General features: G+C 37.2%; 1 protein-coding gene across 1 annotated transcript; it reads left to right on the top strand.

Moving 5' to 3' along the window:
- Positions 1-4,174: 4,174 nt before the first annotated feature.
- Positions 4,175-17,812, top strand: LOC134537510 (inactive selenide, water dikinase-like protein). The gene is made up of 7 exons (XM_063378017.1): positions 4,175-4,622; positions 6,345-6,449; positions 7,418-7,566; positions 8,528-8,640; positions 9,503-9,693; positions 14,881-15,093; positions 16,015-17,812. Exons 1-7 carry the CDS (start codon positions 4,598-4,600, stop codon positions 16,197-16,199), a joined length of 981 nt encoding a protein of 326 aa, XP_063234087.1. The 5' UTR covers positions 4,175-4,597; the 3' UTR covers positions 16,200-17,812.
- The last annotated feature ends 2,723 nt before the right edge of the window (positions 17,813-20,535 follow it).

Genomic DNA, 20,535 nt, shown 5'->3' with positions numbered 1-20,535 from the left:
ATTAAGTTACAATCTCCAATTTTTTTTAGAGAGCCGCAACATGTATTTCCTCTAAATCTACGTGGAATTTTAAGGCGATTAAAAAAAACGAGATGCAATCAAAATAATGTATTCACTAATTCAACATAAAGTCTTAAAAAAATAAAGGTTACTTAGGAAAAAAACACGTAAATGCAAAAAAAAAAAAAGTGGTATTCATTGGTAGGGCTCTCCTGATGAAACAAGAAAACCTTAATTAATTTAATTGAATAATTATTAAATAAAAAGCACCAGGCGATACCTGGCGGGCGGTGATAAGTGGGAGTGCAGGTTGAGACATGACGTAATTGTGCATCTTTTTTTTTTTCTTTCATTTTTTTTTTTCCTGTGGCAGCGCAGAGATTTTTACCGTGGTCTGCTGACCTCTGCCGCAAAGTCTTGGTTTGACGGTCCAACGGTAAACCGTCTCCAAACTGCCATCCCTTCTGTGGTGCTCACCCCATGTGCGGACGAGTGAAGTTCGAAATGCCAGCTATCACTTCATCGCACCTTATCACAGCGAATCCTTGTCCAAAGTCTGTAACATGAGTTGTGAGTTACGTCACCATCACGCGCGCATGCGGTCACGCCGAACGTCAAAACGTCGCTAGCGCAATTTCTGGAAATATAAACTTTTACTATGTTATTCGGATTTGTTTGGCTTAGTTAATTCATGTACGTGCCTTCTTTTTTACGCTGAACAAGTACTTAACTTAAATATATTGCATGGAAACAACACAAAATGATAGCAATCGATAATGAAATATCATGTTTCTTGTTAAAGTTATAAAATGATACTTAAAACCTGTAGCTGTGGGCGCTGTGGCACTCTTTGTGTGTGTATATATATAAACATATATATTATATATATGTTTATATATACATATATACTATATACATAAATATATGTACATACACATACATATATACAATCTGGATGTTAACAATAGGGTTTGGCGAATGTAAATTCCGATAGTATTTACTTATTCTATTATCATTGTCACTATACTTAAAGCACAAATTATAGGTAATATGTATAGCTTTTTAAAAACTCTATCAGCAAATTCAACTTTTAGTGATATGAAATTTTGGATGTGATGAAAAACAGCTCGTTACATACCAACTTGAAAGACGCGTGCAAAATGAAATCTTTCTCTGTTTTTTTTTTTTTTTTTTTTTTTTGCATTTTTGACGTGACGTCTAATAAATCGATGAACGCCGGCTGCACGCACGAAAAAGTGTCCCGTAACGCACATTGTCCCGTAACGCCGTGTCCCGTTACGCTCATTGTACGCTTGCGCAGCATCTATCTCTCTTCCACTCGATTGGAACAACCATCGATTTGACTTTTTCGAGGCACATTAAACTTGAAACACTCCCATTCGTTTCCTACTTTTCCTATCATCGTCCTATCCTTAACAGAATAACACAGATTGGAAGAAGTTAAATAGCAAACATGTATAAAAGTTATAGTTAAAATAATCGGTTCGTTAAAGTAATAAATATATTTGAATTAATGAGTGCAAATAAAAGTAAATTTATCAATAAATTAAATTGTAGATTTCATTTCACTACTTATTTGTATCCATACAAAATAGTGATAATTCAATAAAAATGATTCAATTTTATTCATAAAAGTATGCAATTATTTCATCAATGTTTTGTTATGACGTTGTCACGTTAAACTATCGTCCGTAAACCGACTTTACAGACAACCAAATTTTAAAATATTTATTTATAACATATATATATACACATTTCAAATTTAATAATTTTCTTTTATTTTACATGACATATTCGCATAATTGATGTGAAAGTAATTATGTATGAGCAAAGGAAAATAAAACAAAAATGATATTGATTGGTTAATACAATCTCCAGCAGTTGAGAGGGTTATGGTTTGACCCCCCTTTTATCAACGGACATGTCTTCCATGCACCCGGTGGTTCGGAGCTCAGTGTAATCCCGTCGCCGCAAGCTTCTTTGCTTGTCCGTGTGACGTCAAACCCTATCAAACGATTTAAATACCCGCCAGTTGGACGTAAGTTGAACCATCTCAACTCCCGAGTGCCCAACACGAAGACTGCGCATTTTGAATTCGGCCAACGGAACCGTCGGTCGTCCAGCAAGTGACCAGCACTGAACGCCCACTAACAATTAAAGACTGTGTCGCGGGAGAGGAAGATAGGGGTTATGGTCGCCATGTTGATTTTTTTTTATCATTACATTTTTAAAGGCTATTTCTAAAATTTTAACTCCATACCTCACTTGCATTTGTTCTGCCATGGGTGTAAAACAAAGCACGCAAATATTCGTAATTATCAACACTTACGCAACTTTGTATAGATACCCATGCCATGATATTACACTAGTGAATATCTGTTGAAAATATTTGTCCAAGGGAGGTATCAGGTTAAAATTTCAGAAATACCCCTTAAATAAACGAAATGGCGGGATATATATAAATATGTATATATATATATATATATATATATATATATATATATATATAAACATGAAGCGTCAGAACGAGCATTAAAAGGATAGGTATAAGGTCGCATGTGCATGAATGGAGAGAATATAAAAACGACCATAGAATCTGAACGACTTTTCTGGGGTTTGTTTGTCGGTTGGTTATTTTCATTATGGAGACCTGAATGTATAAAAAAAGTCAATACAGCGTAACGAAAAAAATTGTAATCGGTTGTTCATAAAAATAAAACAATTGTGAAAATATTATTAACTGTACAATTATAAAAAATCACATAAGAAAAACCTGTATGGTAACCAAATCTTAGACTATATATAAATTTATTTTTTTTCCTTAACAATTGCATAACAGAATATTTAAAAAGGCTCAAATTAGCTTCAAATGTTAATATATTTAATCGTTCTAAGATTTGGTTACTATAGAAGCTTTTCTAAAGTTATTTTAATAATTTTACAGCCTAATTATTTTTATTTTTACTAACTTTAGTTCCAAGCCTTTATTTTATTAAAAAAATAACGGTTTGCAATTTTTTACAACACATTGTAATTGTAATGACTATTTCTATACATTCAGGTCTTCGTAATAAAAATATCCAGCCGTCAAAATAACCCCCATCGAATTCTGTCAAGTGTTAAGATTATATAATTGTTTATACACTCACGAAGCGACCTTTCCCACCCTCTTAAGACGACGGGACGTCCATTGGTGGTCCCAGTGGTCAGTTAATATTACAATGGCCATAGTTGTAAATGTGGCTTGCGCGTATTTCATATCTGGTAAGATTTAGAATGGATTATATTAGCAATAGACTTGTAATTTTCGTCATACTATAAGGGTAAACATATGCATGAAAACCCTTCCTGAACTCAATTTCCTCCCCCCCCCCCCCCCAAAAAAAAAAACCAAACCGCTCTTGTTATGGCCCTATGATATTACCCCTCCGTTTAACGTCTAACGTGCTCAACTGTTTAGACTGTCTTGGATGTTTGCAATAGGTTTTGGCGAATTTAAATTTATCTATTATTTACTTATATTATTATTGCCACTATAGTTGAAACACCAATTATATGTAATATGTACAGCGTTTGGTTATCTATATCAGCATATTGAATTTTCAGTGATCATGAAATTTTGGTCGTGTTGAAATATAGCTCGTAACATACAACACTTTTTTCAGCTTTAGCATTTTAAAAATTTATTTAATTTTACATGTGTATATTGCATTAAGTACCCGAATTACCAAATCACACGTTATTTAAATCATTGTGATTTCATATTATTATATTGTTGTGTCAGTTATTTTTTATATTACTGGAAAACAGCAATAACTTTCCATCATTGTTGAAACAGGCTATCCTGCGAAGTACAGCACCAACCCAGCGAAACTTTCAAAAGGTAATGTTACCACACTTACACACTGCAATTTTATATAAAATATAACTGAAATATAACTAAAGTAGTAATAACTGTTGAATTCAAACATTATAACCTTTAACCTAAAAAATACTATTTAAAAGATAATAGTTGTGATGTATTTTAAGTGTGCCAATATTTTATTTACAGTTTTATAGTTTCCCACAGCTCCTCTAAAACACCGCCATTACCTCAAAACTTGGGGAGAAATACTGGCTTCTCCCTCGATTCATGGCGCGAAACCTGTCGACCAATCACGAAACGAGTTTGGGGAGACGCTGTGCGCTGGCCTTGCGCTGTCTGTCCCTCGAGGGAGAAGGCCATTTTGTGTGCCGGTGAGACGCTGAAGGGGTAGCGAAGTGATAGTTTTTTGCGCCGTGTTTCTTAATTTTACTCAAGATTCTCTATCAACCAGCAATGGAAGATTTGCAGGGGACTGCAATTCCTCAAGATGCCCTATCCGTCGCGCAGTTGGAGTTAGGAGGGAATCCAAATGCCTTGGCAATAAGAAGGCCGTTCGATCCTGAGGCACATGATTTGGACGCATCTTTCCGTCTGACACGTTTTGCTGATTTAAAAGGATGAGGGTGTAAAGTCCCCCAGGAGGTTCTAGCGAAACTCTTGGAGGGACTACAGCAAGACGAAAATAATGCCCAGGACGAACATGCCCACTTTATGCATTTGGCGGTTCCCAGAATCGGTGAGTTTTTTTTCCCAGCTTTTGTTGTGTGTGTGCCATTATGTCATCACATTTTTTGACTGTGTCTACAAGTGAAAATAGGAATACTTGTCGAAAGTTAAATTTTAGTATTTATTATGTGATCCATTAAAATAATCTGTTTTATATTTTTATATATTTGAACCTCTTCTGGCCGAATATGCCACGGTTATGGTATTGATTTTTCTAATGTTAATTTTACTCGTAGGGTTTTCAATCACATTTATAATGTCTGTGTTAAACAATAACTGAAAAATAATCATAATATTTAAATTTTTGTAGATCTAAGCCTAACAGTATTGCCAAATATAGGGTTATATGCTTCAAAGGTGGTTAAGATTTAATCAATTTTGTATAGCAACCATCGTATTTGCTTTGTTTTTTGCATCCAGTAAATGATTTTTGTTGGTATAAGCTTTTATCATTTTGGACAGTTCATATTAAACAATTATAGAAATGAAAAAATCTAATGAAACCTATTTCAGTAATTTCTTTTTAGAGAAGGCGCTCAGAAATAAAATTCGAAAATGTTTTTCTACTACTTGTTTAAAAAAACTCCGTGATGAATTTAAAAAAAAAAAAAAAAAAAAAAAACTTGCTAACCTAACCAATAATTCACACTAAAATTTACAACCAACGATTGATAAGATTTTGCTTGCATACAACATCCTAGTATATTATTCAAAATGTTAAAATAAAACTATCGATAAAAAATTAAAAATATCGCAGTGCTGTTTTACGAAATCACGAAGTATAATGAGAGGAACTCAAAAATGTGGATTTTGAAGGAGAGTCACTTATCTGAAATAGAATAAAGAAAAATTTAATTTTTTTTCCTTTCTGAAATGTTTCGCTACCATTTTAATGAGTGGTGAGGTTAAGTTACATATTAAAAATAATACTGTGATTTTGTGAGAATGGTCAGTTCTGTCAGGTTAGCCACTTTAAAATTGTGTGGACGGTTGGTTAGGTTAGGTTAACTAAATTAAAAATTAATGTAATATCATTTGAGCTTATATTATTTTAATATTGCTGAACTAATGTTCACATAATTTAAAAGTTATACATAAGTATTGTAAATACCTAACATAACCAACCATTTGCACATATTTTCAATGTTGCTAACCTAGCAACCCCTCTTTAAAATGGTCCAATACTAGTGAAATACTTGAAGTAAAATAACATCCTCTTAGATAATGACTAGAAAATTGTCAGGAAGTAAAATTAATCATTTAGGATTATTTATTACAATTTTTTTTCCCATGGAAAAGTGGTTCCTCTTCAGATTGACCTTCAAAAATATCATTTTAAAGTATTAATTTAGAACAGAACCTACCTTAGAAGTTTACCTTAAGATATACGTACTAAACACTAAACATAATAAACTAGTAACTGACATAATGATACTGTTTAAACATTACTTGCTATAGGGTAATTTTGCACTGTATAGAGTTTTAGGTTGCGATTAGGGTGCAAAACAACTATAGGGAAAAGCTGGTTAGGTTATGTTAACTACATAAATTATTAATGTATCTGACCTAACATAACAAATATTTTATTTAAATTTTCAGTCTAATATCTAAGAAGCTTCTACCCAGCAGAATTACCTTCAATGTGTTCAGTTCACACAAGTCTGAGAGTTGCTCTGTAACATGACGACGAAGCGGATCTATGGTGTGAGGTCAGTGTGCGTGTGTGTTGCAGGCATTGGCATGGATTCCTCCGTGACTCCTCTGCGCCACGGGGGGCTGTCGCTGGTGCAGACCACAGACTTCTTCTACCCGCTGGTTGATGACCCCTACATGATGGGTGTGTGTTTCGGCACGGTCCAGCCAAGCATCAATTAACACGGTTCCCACACAGAGAGGAAAAATAGAGATAACAAGGAAAACTCTGAAAATTTTAAATGTGTCTTAAAAATGTGATAACACAAGAAAATTAACAAAACCTTGGTTTTAAGACTAGTTTTTCAGAAGTTTTACAGGTTACATCTTAAGGTGGTTTATAAAAATTTTCAGACAAAGTAGTGTTTGTCACGTAAAAAAAATTGGTAACTGTATTGAGTAATCCCCTAACGTATATGCGATAAGTGGGACAGAGCGATAACTGTGTGAACCAAATTTGCCTAAGTCTGGATGCAATTTTGCATATCAATACATACGATCAATTTATATTTGGTTAGGACTGGAAACAAAGAAAACAATAATTTAGAACAATTATGTGTAGTAAAATCTTTGATAATACAACTAATTATATCATGAATTGTAAACCGTAAACGGATTGAATGGGAAAATGGTAGAAGAAAGTGTGGGAAACCTGAGAATAATAACTTGTGCCTTGATGAGCTGAACCCATTTCATGTAGTTTTTCTGCTAATATTAAGCACTTTGCATGCATTTACACACCTGCACTGACTTATGAAACACACGACTTAACCTAGAAGCCACATGAATGGAAGCTATCTTAATGTGTGAGTCAATGCAGGTTTGAGAGTTAAGCATTAAGAATGCCTATTTACAGCTTAGGTTGCTCGTTAAGTAAATCTGCAGTAATGAAAGTTTTTGCATGCCATCTGTGGATGTGAGCTCGGGCACGTACATTTTAGAGGAAAACTCATTTAGCTGGTTCATATTTCGAAGTGCTGAATTTGGTCACTTATGAATGGATGTTTTGCGACACATCGTGTCAAAAGAAACACTCGGTGTTTTTCCCCCGGGGGAGGAGGTGTGGAGAGCCGGAGCGCGGGGCAGATCTCCCAGCGAGACGCTGTGTTGCAGGCAAGATAGCGTGCGCCAACGTGCTGAGCGACCTGTTTGCGATGGGCGTGACGGAGTGCGACAACATGCTGATGCTGCTGGGGGTGTCGACCAAGATGACGGAGAAGGAGCGCGACGTGGTGGTGCCCTTGCTCATGCGAGGCTTCAAGGTAACCTCCTTGCTTCCCGTCCTTCGTCCGCGTGAAGCTCTGGCAACCCTGAGCCCGGATTGGTGAAGCGGTTCTGAGACACTGCGCACATTCCAGGCGTGTGGTGGGGCGCCTGGCGGGAATGTCGTGTTTAAAAGTGATGGATGTTTCAGTGGGTCTGCGAGTGTTCACCTGCTTTTTTTTACGGAATACTCTATTCTCATATCGCTTCCAATGACCTTGATGCCAATGAGATAGACAAATTGATCATTCCGTACAAATCTGTAACAAAATAGTTTCGTATATACCAATCTTAGACGACATTTTTTACCATAATTTATAATTCAAAACAAAAGGGTCGCCTTAGATTCAGATACATTGATTTTTAGGTAAACATACCTATTTTGGGGTCAATGTTTTTGGGTTGTGCAGTAGTTATTGGCTGCACATGTTCCGACGGATGTTTTTGGAATGTTCTATAGCACAAGATGGCGCCCATCTTATAAACTAGTTTCTTGTACAAAAACAAGCATCAGCATAATGAAACACTTAAGTTTCCAACAGTTACAGTACCAGCCATATAGGTATTTTTTTTCTGTTTGTACATAAACTGTTAACAGTATTTAAAAAGTGGTGGTTGAAATCCTTTGTAACATATTTTCAATTTTATATCTAATTTGTTGGCATGTGTTTAATACAATTAAAAAAATTTTTTCCTGAGCACATGAGGCTGTAGTTTGAGGGTGGTCTTAGATTCGAGGTCGTCTTACATTTGGGTAAATACGGTAACTAAAAGATAACGTCACGTACTCCTAAGACAAAACACATTATTGAAGGATGGCCCTGTACAGTGTTTGTGTTTTGTACCTCTTTTCCCCCCATCACCGAGAACCATCACCGTATCATCACATGCAGGCTGAGGGCTGGGAGAGCTTGGTTGAAACACTGCATGCTGTTGCTGAGGGGGCGGGGCCTGTTGCAGGACTCCGCCCTGGAGGCGGGCACCAGCGTGACCGGGGGCCAGACGGTCGTCAACCCCTGGTGCACCATCGGCGGGGTCGCCTCCACCGTCTGCCAGCCCAACGAGTACATTGTGTGAGTGCGCTTGACGTCACACTGCGTGGCGAATCACCATCTGGGTTTTCTGATAGTTTGCTAAGTAGTATAACTTTTGGTGTATTATTTTCTTTGGATTGCATCTTAAGAGTTTAAAATACATAAAACATCATTTGCATCTTGTAGCAACTACTATTTTAGGTTTTTTTGTTTGAAAAAGTTGAAAGATTAGTGATGAAAACAGCTTCTGCATTCTCATGCTCACTTAGTAGAAAAGAGAGTGTGTACATGAAACCACTGTTCAATAGGGAAAATTGTAAGCAAAAACCAATCAGGTTGTGCGTATTTTTTTTTTTTTTTTTGTGTGTGTAAACGAGAATTCCTTATCAAACACGTTTCTGATAGAACTTGTGCAATTGTTTTAACGGCTCAAAGATAGCAAACCAGGCGAATGGGACCCGATTCGAATAGTGATTTCACGTGGTACCTACCTATTGCGTTAGGACCTGACGGGGTGCTCTTTGTACAAGGGGTGCAACATCTAAATTTCCAAAAGGGGGGGGGGGGGGGGGGGCAATATACAATTTTATAAAGAATCATCTATCCCCCCTATTGAGACGGAGGGGTCTGGGGGTCCTCCCCCGGGGAAAATTTGTATTTCAAGGTGGAAAATGGTGCTATTTAAGCAGTTGTATTATCTAGAAATTGATTACACAGCACTTTATTTGCCCCCCGTTTGCCCTCACTTCAAGGTTTCAGAAAGAGGGGGGGGGGGGGCAAAATACCCTTCCCCCCCTTTGTTGTTGCGCACCTGCTTTGTACAGTGTTTGCTCTTGTGCGGAGCTGCTATGTGAACCAAGTGCCACCGCAGTCGGGATGTGTGTGCGCTGGCGTGTCGCAGGCCGGACAACGCGGTGGTGGGCGACGTGCTGGTGCTGACGAAGCCGCTTGGCACGCAGGTCGCGGTGAACGCCCACCAGTGGCTCGACCAACCGGAGCGCTGGAACCGCATCAAGCTGGTGGTGTCGGAGGACGACGTGCGCAAGGGCTACCAGCGCGCCATGGACTCCATGGCGCGCCTCAACAAGATTGGTAATGCTGCTACGTTCTCTTGTCCCCAGTAAACACTTCTCTGCCCATTTTTTTTTTTTTTTTAAATCTTTTTTAGAGAAAAAATACTTAATGGATGTTTTACTGCATGTTCTGTGATCATTGTGATCTTGTTTGGTACATAATTGGTAGACCCCCGTGAATTTCGCAGATTCATTTCGTGTTATGCTAAAATTTAAATAATTATACCTTAGTGCTGCTTCTGTCATTGGTTCTCTGTTAATCTGGAGGACTGAGGGCCAATTAGAGACCCTCACTCATAGAAGTGTCGAGTCACAGGCCACCCAGTCGAGACGACTCGCAAGTCAGCAGCCAATGAACAGTTGGCATTTGCCCGAGTGTGTAGAGGATATTGGTGTCTATCCTGGAGGTCATTGAACCCGCGAAATTCACGGGTCTCTAATAATTGGCTATAGGTGTCCTATAAAGTGATTTCTTTCACATCATCAAATGAATCCATCCAAGCCTTCCATTCACAGTAGGATGGCACTTTGTTAATGTTGAGTCTCCATCTAGCGAGCTTACTTAACGCGGGGGAAGAGAACCTTTAAACTAAACCTGTGTCATCTGCTTTGTTAAGAAGAAATAGTACTGATTATTATTTACAAAATAGCGAAACTTTGTATTTATGTTCTCCCTTTTTGTCTTTTTTCCCAGCAAATTACACAGTAAAAAAAAAAAGTGAGTGTGATTATTGATGTAGTTTTTAGAAGTTGACTGTCATAGTGATATTGTAATTTTTGTATTACACGATTCAATGGTTGTATTGACACAACTGGAATGGCAGATGAGTACAGTAGAATCTCGTTAAAAAGTACATCAATAAAGCCTCAACTTTCATGCTTAGTAATGAAAGTACTTTATACCATGTTTTCTAGGCCTGTGCGAAGTGGACTTTTTCAGTTCGAAGCGAATATTGTAAATATTCGCGAATTCGAATCGAAGTTCGAATAATTTTTCAAGATGTGTTAAATATTGCTCCCACATGACATACTGCACAATTATGTATTTTCATTTTGTACTGTCACCACCCTTAAAAAGTTTGTTTCTAATCTTACGTCTTGCACAAGGCACTTAAAACATAATATTGAAACCTTAAATTATTTTAATATCTCCTTAAAGAATTTAAGTGTTTGAATGAATGAAATGTTTATAGAATGTTCCATTACATATTTTTTGGATCTTCAATAAAGTGAGTCTGGAAATAAATTCTCTTCTAGCTTAAATGAATTTTCATCTGTATAATTATAATATGCACATGAACATAGTAATATGAATGTCTTAAACAAAAACATGACTTTCAAATTAAAGTTGGTTATTTCAAATGTAAATGGAGCTTACATTAACAAACAATCCTAATGGAAGATAATAAAATGGATAAACATTTATATGATTTTATACATACATATACATAACTGACTTAAAAAAACTATTTTATCAATAAATAAGACAAACAAATTCTGTCCTGATACTCAGAAAAGTATTTTTCATGCTCAGACAAGTATCTTTTCAAGTAATATATTTTGCAAAAAAATAAAACTGAAGAAAGCTGTAGACTGATTCACTTACTATTTTCAAGGAGGCTCACATTCAAAATCACAAAATTGCAAACAAAAATATACATTAGACTTACATGTCATTAACTAAATATTGAATATTTGTGCCAAACCAGATAAGGTCTCTATTTAAGTATTTATTTTCTTTTCTTTAAGTTCCTGTGTAAAAATGATAACTCTTCGACATGCTCTGGCATCAGATTTTCCCGTCGACTTGTAACTATGTTACCAGTGGTGGAGAATAATCTCTCGCTGGTAACGGATGTTGCTGGAATACCCAAGTATTCAAGGGCAACTTTCGACACTACTGGAAATCTTAGCATTCCTTCTTCCTTCCACCATTTGTATGGATCCTGTGATCTTGGTATCCTAGGTTCAGACAAGTATCTCTTCAATTCTTCAGTGCAGTCATTTTCTGGAGCTTCATTTGGCAATACATCAAAAGTTGACCAAAGTCCGGTGCCTGAAGTAGATGGTAAAGATGACAAAGGTGCATCATTCGTAGAATACGTAGGCACGCTTACCTTCTTAGCATTGCAAGAAAGGGTATTTAAAGCCAAAACTGGGTCAATTAAAGCACCTTTAAATCTTGGATCACACAACATGGATAGACAGTAGACTGATTCAGTTTCATATAAGCTAAACCTGGACTTCAATGCTTTGTCTAGGCATCTTGCGAATGTCACACCATCTTTTTTGGCTGTAATGATGTTACTAAGGTGTGATTTCAAGCAGTGCAAAATAGGGATAACTAATGATGTAGTGGGATAATTATCACCACTAATTTCCGTGGTTGCTTCAGCAAGTGGCCCTAGAATCTCAATAAAACCAGCAGCAAGCTTCCACTCTTGTACTGACAAAGTGTCAATATTGCTTCCTGAATTAGTTAATTCTGCTGCTACTGCCTGTCTCACTTCATACAGCCGAGCCAACATATTGTATTCACTTGACCATCTTGTTTCTACATGCTGAATCAGTTCCCGAACGGGCAGTGACATTTGTTTCATTGCCATTTGAAGTCTTTCCCGTGCTGAAGAACTCCTACTGTAGTGGCCTACAACTGCTTTTGCTTTTGAAAGAAGTGTGTTCACACCTGCACATTCATTTTTAGCATCATGTATTGCTAGTTGGAGGGAGTGGGCAAAACATGATCTTTGTATGAAAACTGTGCCTGCACCCAGGCGAAAATTTGCAGCATTATCTGTGATGCAATATATTGGAATTGTTTGTAGATCCAAATCAATGCCCCATTCAGCAACTGCATTTTTTAATACCTTGCTAATGTTTGAACTTGTATGGGAATCATTCATGAGAAGTGTATTGAGTACGCAAATGTTCGGTTCAAAATCAGCTGTCAAGTAATGGCAGGTAAGACTTACGTAACTATCACCAGCCCTTGACGACCACCCATCAGAAGTAAACGACAAGGACAGCAAGTTAGGTAAGTCATTCAGCAGTTTAAGTTTTAACTTTGTCTTCACTTCAGTGTATAGTGCTGGTATACAATGACGTGAAAAAGTGGTTCGGCATGGAATTTTATAATTTGGGGCGACATGCTTCATCAGGTCCACAAAACCTTCTTCCTCAACAAATCCATATGGTAGATAAGTTGTTGCTAGCATTTTTGAAATCAATTTGGTGATTTTCTGTGCAGCTGGGGATGACGAATCCATTAATGTTCTAGATTTGAAGGCATCTGTTATAGACTGCTGAGTTTCTGCTTTTACACACATCCTTTTGGGAGCAACATTTGTATTTCTTTTACATTCTTCATATTTTTTAAACTCAGCAGGATGGTGTTCTAAATGATTGATAAGAGTTTTTGTTGTACCTGCAACAATGAAATGTTAACATTTATTTTTATGTTTTAATGTAATTTTAGGAATTATTAATTACTTAATACTTGCACAATTTATTGCTGATATTTGAGGTTCCTGTCATATTTCCCTTTTTTATGTGGCTCTTACTGTTGCCCCAAATTCCTTTATTCAGAAATGGGCCTGACAAATATCCTGTAGCCTGAATCACCCACCATTGTACATCCTGTTAACAACACCATATCATTGTGCTAACTACTAAATTCACAAAAATGGTTTGAGTTAATTAAAATGTACCTATAACAAAATATTCTGTGCTATATATGCTAATTTGTGGACTGTGAAAGTGACTGAAACCGTCGGGAACACATTTTTCTGCTCCCTAATATTTTCTATAATCACAAATAAACGTACCTAGTAAGCCTACACATTTTTTGTTTATGTAAACTTCAAATAACACATTTCACGCAACATCTTATGCACTTTTCGCTTTAAACAGCGACTCACTTACTAAATAATAAAGAGAACTGCTTGCCTGTTGGAATTTTGTATTCCTTTTTGCATTTATTGCAGCTTGCAACTTTTCCATCACTCAATTTTGTGAAATAATTCCACACTTCACTGCGAGATCTCTTAGCAGTTTCCTTCGATTCCATTGCAGGTTTAAAAATATAAAACGGTGCCACTTTCTACTAAAACAATTAAAGTATAATGTAATTACATTTTTTGCCATTCAAATTTTACAGTGCACGCTTATAGAACTCAACCAATGTGGTGAACAAGTAAACAAAAAAACGTGACGTCGAGGCATAGAAAAGAGAGGGTATAAATGAGCACAGTTAATACGGCGAAGACAATTTTAGGCTACTTGGCTACCACCAAGCCAATATCATTCTGTGAAATGTAATGGTTGGCAACCACGGCACTTTACTTTCGGAACTAGAATTTAAAGAAAAACGTGCGGCGTATATCTGAAAAACTAACATACATATTTCCATTCAAACTATTTCCGTGATCATGTTAATACACAACTGTGTGTGCATTGTGCAACTGACTGGCGTAGTTCGGCTAGTTGGCAGCATCTGCCCGCAAAATGGCGGAAATATTGTCGTGGTAAACAAACATTAGAAAACGTAAATTAAATTTTAAGCATAAAGTGGTGTTTTTTTATGTCTTGTAGATGGAAATGGCATAAATAAAGATTTTGAAATGAATTTCTGCACTAGTAATGGTCATGGCGTTCATATTTGCTATGGTACCTAATATTTTTGTACAACGGAATTGTACAAGTACGCCGTGGGTATGTTTCTCAACGTAAGTATACGAATCGTTAACCAATTTTCCTGAAGTTTTTAGCAGAAATTATGCACATTTTAATAATTGGCTATACTAAATAGCAAGTTAAAGAAGACTAATTTATATTCGTTTGCCTTCGAAGCTTCGAAAATTTACGAATATTATTTTTTTGAACGAATCGAATACGAATCCTAAAAATATTCGCTTCGGATTCGGAAATTTCGAAGCTTCGCACGTCCCTAGTGTTTTCTCGTATGATCGTCGCACTGGGAAAAGAATGGTCGTTGTATCGAAAGGTAGGGTACATTTTTATTGTTGAGGTGAAATATTTTCACATTGTTTAGATTGGTGTTTTGGGCGGGAATTTAAAATCAGAAGTTGAAATGAAAGATACGTTATTCTGAAGTAGGTTGTAACGGAATTTCACTGTGTTGGTCACTAAACATGAGTGAGCACTGCGGAAGAGCCGTGATGCACGTGGAGACTGTGTGGTGTTTCAGCGGCCCGCCTCATGCACAAGTACAACGCGCACGGAGCGACGGACGTCACCGGGTTCGGTCTGCTGGGGCACGCACAGAACCTCGCGCGCCACCAGAAGAACGAGGTCTCCTTCGTCATCCACAACCTGCCCGTCATCGCCAAGATGGCCGCCGTCGCCAAGGCGTGCGGCAACATGTTCCAGCTGCTGCAGGGCCACTCGGCGGAGACTTCCGGTGCTTGCTCGCTGTTCCATGAACATTTCACACAATCCACAACACGTTTCACCAGTAACACACGATTCAGCACTAGAAAAATACACTATCCATCTTGCTTGTACCCAAAGATAAAGATTTTATTTACCTTACAATGCAAAGTGTCACCGACTTCAGTAACATTATGAATACTTAACGGAAGGGCCTTGCAGTTCATTCACAATCTGAAATACACTAGAGTAAATAATCTCTTGGTTTTATCGAACTTGTTTGTTTAGAATGAAATACGTGTAATCCATCCAAATGTTTTAAATGTGAACGATATAGACACTGTGCTATGAACAAAAAAAAGTTATCACAGGATCATTAGGAGTTGGTGGACCAAGAGAGATTTATTCAAACCATGCACACCCATATTTCATTCTTCATGCTAATATTTCAGCATAAATGATATACAGTAAATTCCCTTTATTAAGTACTTGAGGGGACCAGAAAATTACACACTACTTAATGGAGGTGTACTTTATATTGGGTTCATCCAGTAGAAATGTTACAATTTGTCACTTCGCGCCAATTTCAACAACCTGATGGCTTTTTAATGTAGGCCTAATTACTACATTATTATTATTATTTCTAGTAGTGAACTAATGTCATAAAATAAAAAAAAAATATAATTTCAAGACTAAACAGCACAATAAAAAAAAAATTGAAATCCTGCGCGACATTTTGTTACAGTTGAAACAGACATGCCAAATGCACTGACATGCAATGGAACAGTCACCAGTCCATGGGGAAGTAATTGGCAGAATTTGCATTCTGTGTGTACTTTTTTCCCCTAATAGCCGGACATATTCAAACCCAATTATGTATATAAAATAATGTTCAAGTGTGCTTAGTTAGGGTTGCAGCCCCCAGGCATGACGCGGCTCGGTGTGTGCGCAGGCGGGCTGCTGATCTGCCTGCCGCGCGAGCAGGCCGCGGCCTACTGCAAGGACATAGAGAAGCAGGAGGGCTACCAGGCCTGGATCATCGGCATCGTGGAGAAGGGCAACCGCACGGCGCGCATCATCGACAAGCCGCGGGTCATAGAGGTGCCCGCCAAGGAGAAGGACGGGGAGCTGTGGTAGCCCCGGCCGTCGAGTGTCCGATTTTGTTTCATGTATTTTGATATAGTTTGATTAAACAAGATAGAATTTTTTTTTTAAATGATAATTGGCTATTTCCCCCACTCGTGGTTCAGCAGTGGTGCAGCACTTTACAATTGGACGGTCTCCGGGTTAAAAGGTAACAAGTCAAGAATTCACTTTTTTGCAGGAGAAACAAAAAAAAAGTCGGATAAAAAATTGAATTTAAATACTTAAATAAATTTTTCTTGGCATTTTTCTTTTATTTACCAACATATTTACCAATGATTAAAAATGCATTACATATTCTAAGTATACTTAGTTGTTTATTGCTGGAATAAACTAAAAAAAAATCACCCAAAATGTGACTTGTTACCTTTTACCCGGAGACTCCGATTATTTGTCAATGCTTCTGCGACAGATAGTTAACAGTTTTTTTTTAAAGAGGAGAGGTCTGTTTGTACATAGCTTTGTTGTCAGCCCTCAGGATGTTTCGAGAGGTTTCGTGCCATCTCGACATTTCTTATATGCTAATGCATATACTTTTCTCAAAAGTTCAACTGGTACAGTCATCTCGTGGGCAAATTCTGTGAATATGGGCTTAATGCTGGCTTGTTGCAGTACGTTGCCCTCCATCGCTTGTGTCATAGTTGACTGCTAACTGCCAATAAGCATATAGTATTACAGCTGCCTGTCATAACCATGTCTGTCATATAATTGTATTCTAAAGTTCAGTTACTGTACCATTTTTTTTATAAAAAAACTTTGTGCTCTGTAAAAACATTTTTTGTACTAACAAATAAATGCTGTGCTCAGCTGTTTTCTTTTTATATATATAAGCTCTGCATCTCTGTACATTATTCTTCAGGCAGATGGGCTGAATTACAGAAGTTGTAACTGCAATGCTAAGATAAGTCCCAGAGAGTTTTAACTAGGTTTACACATAGTTCATTTGTACATGCCAGTAACGATACAGTGAATGTGTGTGCAGAAATGCTGTCTGCCCGGCATGAACAACATGTTGCATGTACGCATGCCTGCGTCACGACCAAGTTGTTATGAACCTCATTCAAATTTCACTTAGAACCTCTAAATATCATTGTTTTTTGTTTGCTAAGTTGTATTGGTTCAAAATTATTTAAACTAATAATGCTGTAAGCCAATTGTTATAGTTTCGGAATTTGTGATTAAAGACCTGTTTGAACAATAGTGGCTAATGTGCAATAATGATATAAATTTTACCGTGCTGAAGTGTAATGTGAATATCTTGTTTCCATTCCAGCCTTTTAATGTTTTTAAAGAATAATTTCTAAATTTTGGCTTGGATTGTAGCCTATTCTTATTTATATTGGGTGTTTGGATTAGTGTCTGATGTCGGGCCGGTAGTGTTTTTGCATGCCATGCTTCATGTGCATTGAAGCAGGCAAAGTATGTGCGTGCTGCTGCTTCGAGAAAGTTACAATCATGGCATGTTTTCAAAAACACTTGCTCCATGCAACACATGTCCACCTACCTGAGATTCTAGGACTGTTGTTCATGTGCTGTTGTATATCTGCTTCCACCTCGCGGTGATCATTTGTAAGCGAGGATCATCAATAAAATACTATCATTGCGAATCTTGGATTTAATACATTTGTGTGTGATTTACACTTAAGTGAAGCTGTTCCTGAGTATATAGTACTGGTTCTCTCCAGACAGAAATATCCTGGTAATTTTAACTTGAATAAAAGAAGGGGGAAAAAACAGTATCCGATACATATTGCAAGTGGCCAATTTGAACCAAGCTTTATGTTAGTGTTTTATGAGTGTCTTATGTATTTGAATTTGAGTTAAAAGATGAAAAACAGCTTTGTGCAAAGCCCACCAAAACAAGTATATTCTTCTGAATACAATGCTAAATTAAATAATGCGTTCTTGTTGCAATTTTGGTGACTAATTTAAGATCCAAAAAAAAATTATGACTTGCAAATTAGCTAAAATCTACTAAACTCTATTAAACAGTGAGAAATGATGTATAATGCATATTAAATATTTTGTTTATGACTTGAGTCACACAACTTTTTTTTGTTACTGATTGATTTTATTCACACATTTTCATACCCATATATGTACATATCTGAGTGAATTTTTAAATATTTTGTGCAGTCATTTTGTTTTAACTCAAAAGGCTGAAAGCATTTTTTAATCATAGTTATATACAGAGCACGTCAGTCTATTTGAGTGGTTGTATAACAGGGCATCTAAGAAATAGCATAGAAAATTGTACATGTTACACTTAATCCACTAAAAGTTTATCAAATTTATTGCCACTTATTCTGAAGGGGGGAAAAATTATTACAAATTTAAATATATGTAGTATATATTTTTTTCATTTTATAAGAGGGGGGTAGTGATGTTTTAAGTATTTTAGCATTTAACACTCGGTTCAGTTAGATGTCACGATACGGTTATATGATTTGTGGGTTACTTCAGCTACATTGAAAAAGCTTAATACAGTAAAACCTCGGTATAACAAACTTGAAGGGACCGATATTGTGTGTGTTTGTAATAGTGAGGTTTCTTTATAATGAGGTGAATTCAAAACCAACAAACAAATGATTTGTGATACAAAGGATTTTTTTTTTTCTGTAGCCATCATTATTTCAAAAAATTCGATTTGCTTACAGCAGATAAGTACGTCAAACCTCTGAAAGGACCCAGGAATAGGGTCGTAATAGTTGTTTTCCCGAAATTTTCCAGTTGATTTCTTCACACACACACACCCCCCCCCCCCCCCCCCCCCCCCCAACAAATTCGTTAAGAAACCAGCCGTACAATGGCAGGATGCTGTCACTCACAATGCTAGACTGCTTTGCTTTAAACGTTTAAACCCACTTCATCCTTCATGACAAGTCCTTTGCCCTACAGGCCACCTCTAAAGAACATATGTCAAAAGACTGTTTATTTTTACTGGTTAGTTTACATGTACATTTTCTGCTTGCCATAGTTAAATACCCTAGAACCCCGATGTCACGAACCCCGGATTTAACGAAGCAGTGATTTTACAAATTCTCGAGAACCGTCAAAATTGGACATTTTGACCAAAATGTGAAAAAAAAAATAAAAGATCATTAAAATCTTTTAAATTTTAACACCCAGCTTATTTTTGTGTTGGCTTTAATACTTCCAATATTGTTCATGTAAGAATAACAAAAAATAATGGGACATTTTCTTTAAAAATATGGCAGTAGTAGGTTCTGCAACGCGAGTTGGCGCACACGAAGCTCGCCTGGCGGCAGCGGCTTCGTGACGCATCAGCTCACCCCTCCCTCCCCTCTCGGTAACATTCTTCAAGGCTAGATCATCCCTCCTAGACACACAAACCATCTAGTGTTTTATAACACCCCAACTTCGCTTTGGCTATTATGAATGGGGTACTAAAGCGGTAAGGGAGGGGTAAGATTGTTGTAAATATTTTCGGACCTCTCCCTCCCCACCAAACACGCCCAAAAAAAAAATGTCAATATATGTCACTTTTCACACCAAGTTCGAGTTCAGTCATCTCTGGCAAGGAATTTACAAGCTTTCAAACTTAAATATAAATGTATTTTAATAGCAAGGGACCTATGAAAAGGAATATACCAAATAAAATCAAGCTGCTGTCACCAAACAAAGCATAAAATGGCCCAATGCGTGATCGCTTCGTTATTGCTCGCGCGAGAGGCATGTTAGAATAAAGATAAATGCGGGGGAAACAGACGGCAACCAGTGTGTTTTCTGTGTGGGGAATAAGTGGCGTAGCCTTTTTTTATGTGCTGGGTGAAGCGACCTTTTTCTATCAACCCACGGGAAAATATAATTGCTTGAGCTGTCAAAATAAACATCGCTGCGGCAGTTAAAACAAGTCGAGGCGGAGAAAAAAAAAACAGCATATAAGTCATCAACAATAGTTCACAAATTCAAGCCAGAATATATACCAAATTGGACTTTAAAAACTAAGCAAACATTGTCAACTGATAGTAATCAAAATCAAGAGAAATCCAGCGGGTATCTTTGCCTTAACTGCGACACTCGCAAAAGGCTAAACGTAAACATGGTGCCACAAAAACCTTTATGTGCACCCTGCCGGCAAAGGGACGTGGAATGTGCGGTCGACAGAAAGTGGTATCTATTTTTAGATATGCGCTGCCTACGGCAGTACAGCACTCGGCAAGAGAAATGCAGTAACATGCTACTTACCACAAGAAACTAATTTTCTGTCCGATCTTCTTCGTATTTTTTGCAATTTTTTCACGGTTCCTCGAAATCGATTTGTGATATAGTGGGGGGGGGGGGGGGGGGGGGGGGGTGTCCGCAACAA

The sequence above is a fragment of the Bacillus rossius genome, chromosome 12 (assembly GCF_032445375.1).
Source record: "Bacillus rossius redtenbacheri isolate Brsri chromosome 12, Brsri_v3, whole genome shotgun sequence".
Lineage (NCBI taxonomy): Eukaryota > Metazoa > Arthropoda > Insecta > Phasmatodea > Bacillidae > Bacillus > Bacillus rossius.
Note: the sequence above shows the minus strand (reverse complement) of the source record. Positions and strands in the feature narration are given on the sequence as shown.

What these genes read in the sequence shown, in the direction of transcription:
- LOC134537510 (XM_063378017.1), top strand. Translation starts at nt 4,598, where the DNA reads ATGCATTTGGCGGTTCCCAGAATCG. An exon ending in TTTGGCGGTTCCCAGAATCG is followed by an intron (nt 4,623 to 6,344) that starts GTGAGTTTTTTT and finishes TGTGTGTTGCAG; the next exon opens with GCATTGGCATGGATTCCTCC. An exon ending in CCACTCGGCGGAGACTTCCG is followed by an intron (nt 15,094 to 16,014) that starts GTGCTTGCTCGC and finishes GTGTGTGCGCAG; the next exon opens with GCGGGCTGCTGATCTGCCTG.